The 13,010-nt window shown below is 39.2% G+C and overlaps 1 protein-coding gene across 5 annotated transcripts in view; it reads right to left on the reverse strand.

Moving 5' to 3' along the window:
* Window positions 1-13,010, reverse strand: part of LOC147048258 (transmembrane protein 132C) — an 82,877-nt gene that overhangs the window by 11,827 nt on the left and 58,040 nt on the right. For all 5 annotated transcript variants that reach the window (XM_085925269.1, XM_085925271.1, XM_085925268.1 and 2 more), the window contains one exon: window positions 173-365. In XM_085925269.1, coding sequence (XP_085781395.1) covers window positions 173-365 — 193 coding nt within the window. The remainder of the gene's footprint in view (window positions 1-172; window positions 366-13,010) is intronic.

Raw genomic sequence — 13,010 nt, forward strand, 5'->3', positions numbered from 1 at the left:
AATTTTTAATTGACAGGGACAGTGTACATCAAATGAAACTTTTTGTCTTGATTTGGTGCCTTTGGCATTCTAAAATGACGTAGATTTTTTTTCCCCAGATTATTTTCGCTTTGCCTCGCATGTTTCGAACCGGTGGAGTGAAGTGAAGTTGGCTCGGCTGCCAACTGCTTACCATCGCTAGTGGTACAATGCCGCCCAGGTCCTGCGGTGCCAGGCGGATGAGTGTCTGCACCTCACTCGTCTGGGTGCGGGTGAGCGGATACTCCACCTGCCAAGTCACCTCCCGGCCACCCTCGGGCACCATCAGCCCGTTCACCTCCAGATCCACCTGCAAGACGCGCTGGTAGCTTGCCGCCGCTTCCCCTCTGGATAGAAGCGAGAAGGAAAAAGATGCGAGTCAGGATGGATTTAGATTCTAACACGACTGTGGGTGAACAATGAGGGAAGATGCGGGTGAAAATGGAAGATGGCAAGTATGCAAAGGCAAAAATGAAAAAGCATAATGAGGTAGAAATAACGTGAGAGGGAGGAAATGGGGAGAGGTAATAACATGGGAATGGATGAGGTGAACAGACGGGCAAAAATATGATCATGGATTAAGTGGAAGGCGACAAGGAAAGATAAGAAAAAGAGGTTAGCGGAATAAATGAAACACAGGAAATTGAGGGGAACGTTAAGTGAGACATCCGGAAAGGAGGATGAAAATAATTGGTTTGAATGTGAATTTTGAAAGAAAATAGATGAGACCTTGGCACTAATGGCTCAGATTGCCTTCAAAACGTAAACAACCGCATAAGTAATCACTAAAGTCTTCTAAAACCCAGAAAATGACAAAACTCTTGATATTTATGCAATTGCAAATTTTGTTCATGCAAGGTCAAATGTTTTTATGTCAACCATTGTTGATTGACAGTCGAGTCAAACTTGATTCATTCAGAGTCAAAGTCGATTCATTGATCATGTTATTAATTATTTTTCACAAACTCGTTTCACGTTAAGGCACATTTTGACAGTTTAAAGAAACAAATGGAAATCAAAGATTTTCACGACAAAGCTGTAATTTCACTGTTCTCGTTCCTTGGAGGTACTGCTGGTATGAATCTTTTAAGACCAGAATCTATCAGAAAATCCAAAGGTAGAGAGGCCAAGAGCTCAGTCGTTATGCTTAATCGTCGCTTAATAGACTAATCGGTTCAACCTTGAAATATAATCGTTATGTTAGAAGTACTGGCATTTTTTCAACAATGTCGGTCATTGTGAACGGCTCTGTTTTATTCGGAAACAAAAGCGACACTTTTCAGAAATGAATTAATTCCAAACTCAAAACTCAATCCACCTTCTCTCTGGGGCCAATGAAACAAACAAAACATAACATAAACACATATGGACCCGTGTTTCCTGCATTTTATTTCCAATTTGCGATCAAAGTAGAATGTTATTTTTCAATGGTTTTATTTTCGATATTCCAAACAAAAGAATCACATCAGTCTGAAATAAAACAGCCCTAACCAAAACAAATTGTCACAGCCAAGCAGGACCAAATTTGTAGGGGAAAGCAGTTTGGAACCTCCCATGGAGAGACTGCCACCCCCCCCCCCCTCCAAAAAAAATTATACATATTTTCTCTGAGCTAATACAAATCCAAGCAAAGCAGAAAAACAATGAATACTAAAACAGCTGCCCATGAGGTTCTATTAACAACAGTCAAAGCTTCTTTACACTTCCATACTGATTTGCAATACATTTTGTCCTAAAAAACACAAATATATAAAAGCTGCTCACAGAGATGAATGTTTTTTTTTTAGCAGTAGGAAAAAATATTATGAGCACACACTTTTTTTTTTGTCATTGCTTTTAGATGCAGTGGCAATGTTGACATTTCCTTAACATGAAAGTGTCAAAATGTTGAGTTTGGTTGGAATGGCCACTTCAACCTGAGTGCAATGATGGAGCCTGCATTTTTTGTATGTTATGGCTTGAAGAAAATCTAGTTGAAAAAATGGTTTTTTAAATCAGAGCAAAACAGTACTCGCTCTTGCTCATGTTCCCTACATAATTAGCTTTAATGACATAAATGGAACATTCTTCACATTTCCCAAAAATTCCAATAACATGGCTGCTATTTCTATCCAATGAATATTTTAAATTGATTAATTGTCAAAATAATTGAGAGATGAGTCAAGTATCAATCCAAATAAATACGTGAAATATCCAGTGTAGAATTTTTGTCGCATTTAAGACACTTTTTTTTTTCAAAGATCTTTTACGATACTTTGAGATAGACGGCAAGAGTGCAGGTAATCGCCGCACTGATTATGTGGTTTATACTCAAGATGTACAATTAAAGGTCAATCAGTTAAGTGGAACAGCCAGCACTGGTGATTAGAGCACGTGGATTCCTGAACTTGTCATTCACCTCCCGACTCAATCAGTCTATTTCGTCTTTATCCTTTTCCAGCCACCTGCAGTGTCATGCTACTAACATTAGATGGCGCTATTCAGAATCTCTGGCCTCATGTCTTTATCCACATTTGCCTTTTGGATGATAAAAACATGCAGCTATTAAATTAAAGAGGGTCACACAGAATTCCATTTGGTCACGGCAAAAGATATTCCACATGCTCGAGGACATGCGAACAAAATGGACAGCAAACAATCTGTGCTGTGAAGATGCAAAAGAACCAGCTACGGGAATCATAGCGACTCTCATGATGTGGTAAATCCATTTTTTTTGTTTTTTTTGCGAGGGGGCTGATAGCTTGGTGTCATGACACAAACAAGGTAAAAGAAGCCTTTCAAATGAAAAGCGACTCACATTCAATTACTGTACAATACGTTTCAAACTGTCACAGCAGAAATAAATAAAAGCGCCGCACCGTCGGACACAGAAGAGGACGATGAAAGAGAGGCAAACAAACACAAAAGCTTCCCGTTAAACACGTTGAAATGTTTTCTTCACTCCGAACACCTGAGTGGATATCTGCTGGCTCCGCGAGAAAGAGAGTGAAAGGAAAAGTTGGCAGCCTGTCTCGGAGACCTGAGTTTTTTTCTTTTGTGCAACAGTAATTTTGCGAAACTGCCAACAATGATACAAAAGGTATGGATATAGTCCACAGAAGAGACTCAGGTTGGGAGGGGCGAGAGGTGTGCTTGTTTGGACTAAATCTCAGAAGACTTGAGACACTTTGCAAATTTGGAACTACCAGAAACTATTAACGTTTGACTCTTTTTAATTACCCGATAGTCATGATGTAGGGTTTATTAAACAATCTAAAGAATTCCTATGAGTTACTTTGGGATCGACAAGCCTAATGCACGTCATCAACTGTGTCCAAGTAAAATGCAGGTCGGTGAAAGGAAAGTGAAAAGAACATCTGTCTGAAAATGCGTTTCAAAGAAGCGTATATGTTTAATTATGTAACTTGTAGACAGAATGAATTATGTAACTGACCCACAGCTGCTTCATTTCAAACTTGACAGCCGCATTTGCGCCATAACTGATGTTCCTATTGAACAAATTCATCAAGACGTTGAATATTGTTCAAAGTTGGACTTTTTGTTTTCCAAAGTTTAATTCCAAAAGAGTGGCTTGCAAGATGTTCATGGACAAAACCACACAGTCTTAAATGCAACATTATTCTATCTCAAAGATCCAATCAAGATCTGTTATGAAATAATTCAATATCTAGTTTTGCCAAACACGATAACCCGGGGTTATTTTCAGCTCCTGTTGATATTACAGTCTAGTTCTAATGGAATGACTTAACCCTAACCCATAACCTGATTCAATTAAAAGCAAACCGGTTACAAAATAGCTAAGAAAAATAGTCAACCGAAGGCACAGCTTGTCCAGTTGTCATAGACACAAACAAAGTCGATGGCCATGGCAAGGGTACAAAAAAAAAGCTCCAACCCATCTGTCAACACATTTGGAAAATAAAAAACATCTTTTTCAACCGCAAAAGTCAATACATGTCAGTTAAATTAATCCCCCCAAAAATTCTCATCCTCTACGTTCAACTACCTCCAAAAACAAGCTTGGCCATTTTCATACGTGAAGAAGACGGTTCCTGTTGTTAACACTGTTGCTTTAAAGCAATGTCACGCTAGGCTAAAACAAACATGATAGATGATAGATGTTTGTGATCTTGGTGATTTAAGCTAATTGATTTGTGGTTTTATCTACACAATGACCGTGTGGTGAGGGCTTTAATGTCTACTGTGCATTTCTTGTTTGTCTAGGACTCATTCGCAGCCTTCTCTTGCTTTCTGAGCACGACTTTCTGTGATTACATGGGTCATTTGAAATTGCAGCTGTTTTAATTACTTGTAGTTCATTTTGCACAGCTGTGACACTGTAGCGTCCTTCAAAAAGAGAAGATTGCTCAAACTTTGCTTCCAGTGCAGTTGCCTTGAAACACTGAGTTACTTGTTTTATTTTTAGGTTTGTAATATAATCACCCAAAACGGTTTCAAAACTGTAACCATAATAATTATAAACAGACACATTTTTCAATACAGCACCAGGACTAGTCATACATGGAAAATATTTTCATGACCATCTGCCAATCCTGACCGTATTTTTTTATGGACTATAAGGTACACTTAAAATGTCTTAAATGTCTCCAAAATTGAATGTGCGTCTTATAATCAGCCGTGACAAATATGTATGGATGTCAAATTGAAGTTTAATAAAGTCTGACTCGTTTTCTGTACCTGTTTTTTTCCCTTAGCCTTATAATCGGGTGCGCCTTATAACCTGCTTTAATACCGGGTGTGCCTTATAGATAAAAAAATACGGTAAATGATTGATATTTTTTAAAGTTATTTATATTTATTATTATATATTATTTATCATTATATATGTATATGTCACATTTCAATTCCTCATTGATTTTGCATGAGACAAACGTTGAAGGCTTTAATCTCTCATTAACTCTGCACTCCCGACAAAGTCAACATGGTAGGCCAGGACTCAGATGGTGCCCCCTGCCCCCTGGGGAACAGGTCAAATGTAGATTTGCCTCTTCTTCATTGCCATCTCGTTAGGCGGCAGATACGAAGGTCGCCTTGCATTAATCGAGGAGTTCAACGGTCACTGACCTCACTTTGTGAGCATGAAATTAGATCACGGTGGAGAAGGGGGTCATTATAATGTAATGATTAATAAATTGCTATCTATTGGAGCAGAAACCTTGTGTGAGTGTGAGTGAGATTGTGTGTGTGTGTGTGTGTGTGTCTTTTTCCCAAGGGAATCTAAGTTCTTATCTAATGAGTTTTAGCACATCAGGTCTAATATCTGTCTCCTCCCGCTGGTGATTCAGATCTGAAACCCTATTAGAAGTGTGAGAAGCTGCTCCTATTTGACCTGGGTTGATTTAGAACAAAATAGTTTCATATAACCTCTTTAATCAGGCCTTTATATGCCCTGGGAGGCTTTTGGGAGGCTAGTAGAGCCAAGTATGCTTGAAAAAGTGTGACTTTTACTTCTTATCGATACTGAATGGTTGACTAAACAACAGAGACATGAACTACAAGATAGTTGTTCCTAATAGTCCGCTTACACGGTTCTGACCTTGTGTTTATCGAAGGGGTGGGGAAGGATTTTCGGCCTCCGGGGATGCCTGTTGTATGTCACGGCAAACATAAATGTTGACAGACAATAATATGATAATGAAGTTCATTAAATTGAAACCATGTCAACTGGTTTGTGGAATAGAATAGAATAACCAAGTTTTGAATGGTGAGGATTTCCCTGAGGAACCATCAGAGCAATCAGTCCTGTCCCTGTCGGTATGGATTAGTTTGCGTTTAAAGGAGATCTGCACTGGCATCAGGGATGCACAAGTACTTCAATTTGTACTATTCAAGTCAAGTTTGCTGATCTATATATATATACCCTGCTTAACCAAGTTCTCAAAGACTAAAGCAGAATTGTTTAAGTAAGACAAAATAAGGACACGAGTAAGAAGGGAAGAATATAAGAATGCTGAAGAGACAAAGATGGAAGTATGGCGTTGGAAGGAAATTATCAGTTTGAAGGATAATGAGCAGCCACAAAGGAGAGAATAATGGCCAGCAGAGACAGAGGATGCCTTGACTATTTCACTCTCCTCACTTTCCTCTCTTGACATTGTAACGTTGTCGGTTTGTCTTGTGTTACTGCATTTCAAATGTCTTATATAAAAGAAGGGGTTCATAAAATGGAGGGATGGATGGATGGAAGTATTTAGTCTTACATTTTTGGGGTAATTATGAAAAGAGCAGTGATTGCACTGATGCTTTGGCTATATACTTCCAGAAAATGGCTGCAGGCTTTTAGCTGGATAGTACGGATGGCCATTCGGCCAGTCGAATATCTTGTCAATTAATGGAGAACTGGCTATCTTCTAAAAATGTAAGCCTGCTTGGTCACTTAAGCAACACAACTAGAATCATCTTTCAATGCTGCAAATAAATGGAGGGATTCTGGGAACTGAAGGTAATTGTACGCACTCCTGATATTGAAAAATCAGAAGAGAAAAAACTGGAACTGTATTCATTCGCTACTTTATGTGCCACGAGTGCATACCCTTAATCCCCTTGTCATTCAAGGAACAAACACTTTCAACAAAATCTATTTCGAGCCACCGTGATCCACCAAAGTCTTTTGAAAACGCCGGCCACTACAAGTCACGCTAAGCAAAGCGATTACAATAGCCCTGTAACACAATCAATCACTGTATAAACACTGCTTATTCCCATTTATTGATTTCCGTGAGCCGTCAGAGTGTTAGTCAAATTCTCGAGAGGCGCTCATCCTCTTATCCCGGACAATAAGATTAAGCAGTGTAACTGGCTAATCTCCCTCCTTTGGAGTTTTAACTCCTCACCACAAATGTCACTTTTTCCGACATATAGATGACAAAGGATGAGATTACCATATCACCACTGTATCTGCCCTTAAAGTTGTTGCCTGCTACATTTAATCCCGTGATGTACGTACATGTGCACTGTCAGGTCCGGCCATACTTTGCTTCTTTTAAAAATCGATCATCTTTGTAGAATTAGATGTTGAGCCGTTGTGTTATTCCTGCTCATATTTACAGGACTGTTCTTTCTTTGTGAGGGCAGCCCTGAAGAGCATCGCCGGGAGTTCAAGATACCCTTCATAATCTCCGGTGCTTGGCTATAAGAGCTAGCAACAAACCTTCATGCTTGTGCACGCCCCGACATAACCCGATGTGAACCTGTTTTCAATTGTGTATATTAAACCTGTGTATCAGGACAAGGTTAATAAGAATGCTGACCCAATCGGACCATTTTCTGACCTGAATCCTTATTTCCTTATTTACCAACTTTCTCGTCTAAATTTAACCACACATAAGACGTAAGGGAATTGAAGGTGGAGAAAATTCCATGACAAGTTGTGGATGCATAAAGTGTAACTCAAAGAAAGATCTGAAACATGAACTGTGTGGCCTGTGATTCAGGGGGCTGGTTTATCGCAAGATGAAGTGGATCAGAGGATCTGAGTCTAAGGTTCCGGGGGCAACAGACCTGCCTTATCAAACAAGACCAGACTCCCTGGCCAATCTCCACTTTGTCTGTGGGCAAGTCCCCACCAGCATTGGTTTTGGCTGCTGATAAAGTGCAAGTGAGGAGGCACAGAGAAGCTTTGGATAGGCTTTGATTTGACTTTAAAAGTAGCAAGTTCCAGCCAGAATAAATAGCGCCAGAAACGAGACAATCTGCTTTTAAAATCACTACTGCGCAAGTATAAAGAGACTTTGCTTTTGTCAACACCGCTTTCCTCAATCTGATTGTAGGGGCTCTGCTTGAGTCAATATTAGACATCAAAAGACTGCTTTGGAAATGGAACTGCACAACACAACAGAGAACAACTGCGAGATGTAAAAGATAAAGACAGGAATTGACTTCCTGACTTCACGCTTCAGCGTTACCTGGATTATACGCTATGCCGAGGCTGAAGTCTGAGTCCCGAAGGGTTCAATCAGGGATGTTTGACTGTGCACGTACCAGTTCACTGATAAAGTGCGAGTCAATGATATGATAGAACCCGCAGTAAATATCTAATTTATGTCCTGAGCTGTTCAGGGAGAGACTCCCATGAGGCCCAATGAACACGGACGGTATATACCCGAGAAGAAGGATGTGCTATCAGTCATTACACCGAGATTAGATTAATTTCATTTCATTAGCGGCGGGATGTCAGTCTGGATTTCCATTAAAGATGACGGCATCGGTCGGGGACGAGTCTCATGTGTTGCATTTATTTCTGATTGCATGATGACACACAGTCACACAGGATTCTTATATGCCATTCATTCCAATTAAATTAAGGACGTTCACAGGGGCTGAAATGTATTCAAACAGAATGGAGGCAGTCAGAAAAGAGCAATTCAAAATGCATCAGTGAAAAAAAGATGCCATGGATGATTGCCTTATAAAGGATTAAGGAAGGTATTCAAATACGGTATCGTAAAAAGAATGTATGTTTATATCCGTACATATGTCGCTTTAACCTACAGAAGTTCACGTCGGTAAATTAGTCTACCTCAAAGGGTAATTGCTTCTTCTCCCTTATCTGTGGTGTTGAAAGGATTTATATATATATAAAAAAAAAAAAGGCAGCTCACATCACTTCAAGGACATGCAGGAAAAGAAAGTTATTTGGCTGCTTTGATCCTCAATGCGATATTTTTTCACTTCAAAAATGTATTCAGTCATCTGTGTCGTACTAAAACATTCACTGACAATCTTTGATGAAGGTAATGTTTTAAGATGATGATTGACAAAGTGGGGAATTTCTTTCAACGCACACAATTAAAAGGTCAAAATGAGTTGAATGAATTCATGAACATCTTTACAGCTTCACTGTTCCAGTAACTTGTGTAAATGGTTACATGCAAAAAAACAATCTGTCTTCAGTGGGCTATTGTGCTACGGTCCATTCGTCGAAACATCAAGAAGGTAATTAACATTCATGCATCTTGCCGAGCCGCGAGGACTTTCTGCGATTTGCCTCCGATCGACCTTTGATTTAACTCGAGCTGTAAAAGCGGGCCGATTGGTCCGGCTCGGCGTAGCCATTGATTGCGACGCAGTCACTCGCCATTTGAGTTACGCTGGGCGCAATCAGAAGGTACAGCGCGAGGCTCTCTGACCTCGCCGGCGAACCAGAGAGACTGAGTATCGAACTCCTTTCTTGTTCAATCTTCACTCATCATTGTTCTGTCAATGACTCCAGTTCCTAATTACTCTCAGGCAAGAAATAAAGCCGACACATATTTACTAAACTAAACAATGCGCGTTTTGCATGGAATTGCATCTGCGTCAGCGGCGAATAAACACATCCTTCTTTATTGAATCTAGTTATCTCTGCAATCGTAAAAATTATTCAAGAAAAACAAATTTGTAGAACATAATTCCATTATCCAGTGACGGCACTGTACATAGTAATGCGTTTGTATGTAAATTTAAAAATGTCTCCAAAGGCGGAATTTTGACAAGAGGAGCCAAAAAGTAATGGTCTTGCATTTGATACGACGGGAAAAGGAAGTGAACGGAAATGGGGAGGAGTGATGAGAATGTTTCCACAACACGTACACAGCCTGGAGCTACAGTGTTATTACCACGCCGTGAGAAAAATCTATCAAACAGGGTGACCCTGTACGTCTTGATTCACGGCTTCATTCGTTATGAGAACAGTTTCCAAGATGTGTTATATAAACATAAAAGTTCATTAGAAATATTTGAACAAACCCAAAGCTGATATCTCAAGTGCTTTCGAAGAGGGCCAATGCTACGTTGTTGTCGGGGTTCGTTCATGGTCGCGAATGTTTGCTAAACGGTTGCCAGAAGTTCGCCTGAGCTTGTTGACAATAAATATTTTTTTTTTTATAAATATTTTTATGGTCATATATACGTATATTATTTTTATTTTGTGAATGAGTTGTCAGATAAAAAAAAAAATGGCTACATCGTGTCATTTTGAAAAACTATGAGCTATGTTATAACTTTGTCTTTTATAGTTTATGGCATAAGCAAAAGTTACACCAAAAAATACAGTTTTATGCTTTGAATACATTTACATAACTGCTTCTAACGGGATTTTATGGCGCATTAGTAGATATTGTTTTTCTTCTGAATGTTTTTGCAAAGCAAAAACGGTAAATATGTTTAACCCTAAGACACGTGGCTTGTAATACGAGATAAATGAATAAAGCACTCAGTCAGAACCTAAAACAAGACAGCGCTAAAGGTATTTACTCCGGATATATTTCCCAAAAATGTATTTCTCCATATTCATTAGGTGCCGCGGTACAAGGTGTTGCGCCAGATAGACGAGAAGAAAAACGCCCGTGCTCAGTGTTGCGTCGCCATCTTTAACCTCATGTAATATGGATTTGGAGGTTCTCAGAGTGGGAGGAGAAATGGAAATACGTGAAAATATGACTTGGAGAGGCTCGCTTCAAGAAAGCAGTGATAGAAAAAGTTCATTAGTTCACAACTTCACATGGAAGATAAAATATAACCTGGTGTGGACATTTTTTTTTTCTCCCAGTATCTAATTTGGTCACATGTTAATCTATATAACGGCCTCGGCATTGTGGCACATAAAGGAATTTTCCCTTTCTTCTGTCAGAATATATGCTAAATATTTGAGAGCAACAGAAGCTTGGAACTTATTCCAGGGATATTTGCTTCTCTGTTTCACCGAAAGACCCGCCGAGGATTACCTGTCATCTCTCTCAACAGATGGCTGGGGCAAACCAACACAGAGCTTTCAAGTGAGCTTCAACCTGCCACTGAACCTACTTTACACTAGCTTTCATGCCGAGCCACCAACCCTCACAAGATGTATTAAAGAAGAAATTCACGTAACACCAAGAAATATGTCTGCAGGCTACAGAGGAGGTGTTTACAAACGGTACAGTGGCCTGCTTCGATTAAAAGTCAAGCTTGGACTGGCACCCAAAATGTTTTTAGTTTTTTTTATTGGTTGACCAATAATAATGACATTTGGAAATTCACAATTCCGTTTTTTTTTTTTTAATGGCTACTTGGATAGCACAGACAATATAAACTTAACACTACTCCGTGCTAAATTTAGCCAAATAATAAAAAAAAATGGCAATCTCATTTGACATGTTCATCCTTGTCAGCAGGTTATTTGAATGTGGCAGCTCACTTCATGACGCTAGTGACTTTCCGGCCATAAACATGCATAAGTATTCTATTTGTTCACTTGTTTGCTTCAGTCAGACAGCCTAATGCAACTGCGTGCATGCACGCAGATGGGACTTAGTCCATATTTATTGTAGGAAGGAAGAAAACATTTGAGCTCTGCACATTCTTTCAGTTTAGCACTCACTCGCATAATTGCGCAGTCAATTTCTGCATATCTGAATAAGCACCGAGGGGCAGTGGGAGGAGGTGTGACCTGAGGCAAACCATAATGATCAGTCTCCCTTGCTAAAGTCTTCACCCTCATACATCCTTATTACTTCTTGGATTGCTGCTCCGAGTCGAATATAAAGAATTTTTTTTTCCAGTTGCATTTGATGAGAAGTGATGCAAACAAAAAGGTCAGTCAGACTTTGAAAATGATTTCTTTACTACCCAGGTTCATTTGAGGTCCAACCGGTCCCACTGCAATTTTTTTGGGATATATAAAAGTCGATATATTTCTTCATCTTCTCCATTTTAGTGCTGTCTAAAACTTCACTCCTCATGAAGGCGACTAATTTCTGTCTCCATGTGTTTTAAAAAGCAAGCAATGGAAAAATAAATAAATAAATAAATAAATGAATAAATAAATAGATAGAATAAAATAAGATTAAATAAATAAATAAATAAATAAATGGCCATATAGTAACATCTCTGCTCAAGATTAATGTGGATACTTTTGAAAAGGAGTAAAAAAGTGACGTTAGACCGTCTGGACTTGAAGCATTACACAGAAAATGGTTAAAGGACAAATCATTGGGTATCGGAGTATCACTTTTTAGAATAAATGTAAATGTTTCCATTTAAGGGTGTGCATAAAAGGTTATTTAAAACTCAGGATGAACCCCAAAACTATACAAATGACTCCACGTTAAGACGACTGCATGGGTTTATTATCGGGGAACAGGGACACTTTAATTGACCTATTTCATCTTCCTAACCGAGCAGGTGCTTTTGTGTCTGATGACCGAGGCGCTGCTTTCATAATGCATCAGCTCGCTTTATTATCGCCCGGAGACCAAAGCGGTCAAGCAACAAGCTGCTTGTGGATAGATGTGCTTGGAACGGAACCCTCCGGAGAGACATAAATACTTTGATTACTTATTCTTGATCCGGCTTGTGATATGTTCCCACGACGTAATGCATATTAGATTACGGGCCAAATATGAACGAACAAGTACGGGTTATTAGTATCCCTGAATGGTTCCGGTGAGTAATTCTGGCAATGGAAAATGATTATTTTTATCTTATTTACAAAAAAAACCCTCTCTATTGATTTCTGTGGAGGAAAAAAAAAATTCCTTGCGCCAAGATGTTTTTTGATGCAATTTGTAGGATTTTTTTTTTTTTCCACGTGGGGAGCGAAAAAAATCCCACATACATCAACTTAATCATTATTTGAATTATTTTCTTAGACAATACCGTACCAAGAAGCACCGTGTGATCCTTGTACTCTGCATCGAGATGTCCTCAAACAAAATTGCTGACCACAAACGTATGGGATAGCAATCAGCATTTCTTGGCTGAGAAATGCTGGATTGGCGTCTGAAGAGCCTCTATGGTGCAAACTGGGATAATGAAATCCAAAAGGCCAAGAGAGGATAAGGCACAGTCATACTGGCTATGCCATTTTGTGAAAAACAAGACTTTAACTACATTTACTGGAGACAGGGAATTGATATCATTTCAGGTAAAAGGTAGAAAATATTACATTGTGGGCGCTATAAAGAAATCATAAAGACAGATGATGCTGTTTTGAGAGCAGTTATGGATCATCA

The sequence above is a fragment of the Syngnathus leptorhynchus genome, chromosome 12 (assembly GCF_054491065.1).
Source record: "Syngnathus leptorhynchus isolate UIUO chromosome 12, UIUO_Slep, whole genome shotgun sequence".
NCBI lineage: Eukaryota > Metazoa > Chordata > Actinopteri > Syngnathiformes > Syngnathidae > Syngnathus > Syngnathus leptorhynchus.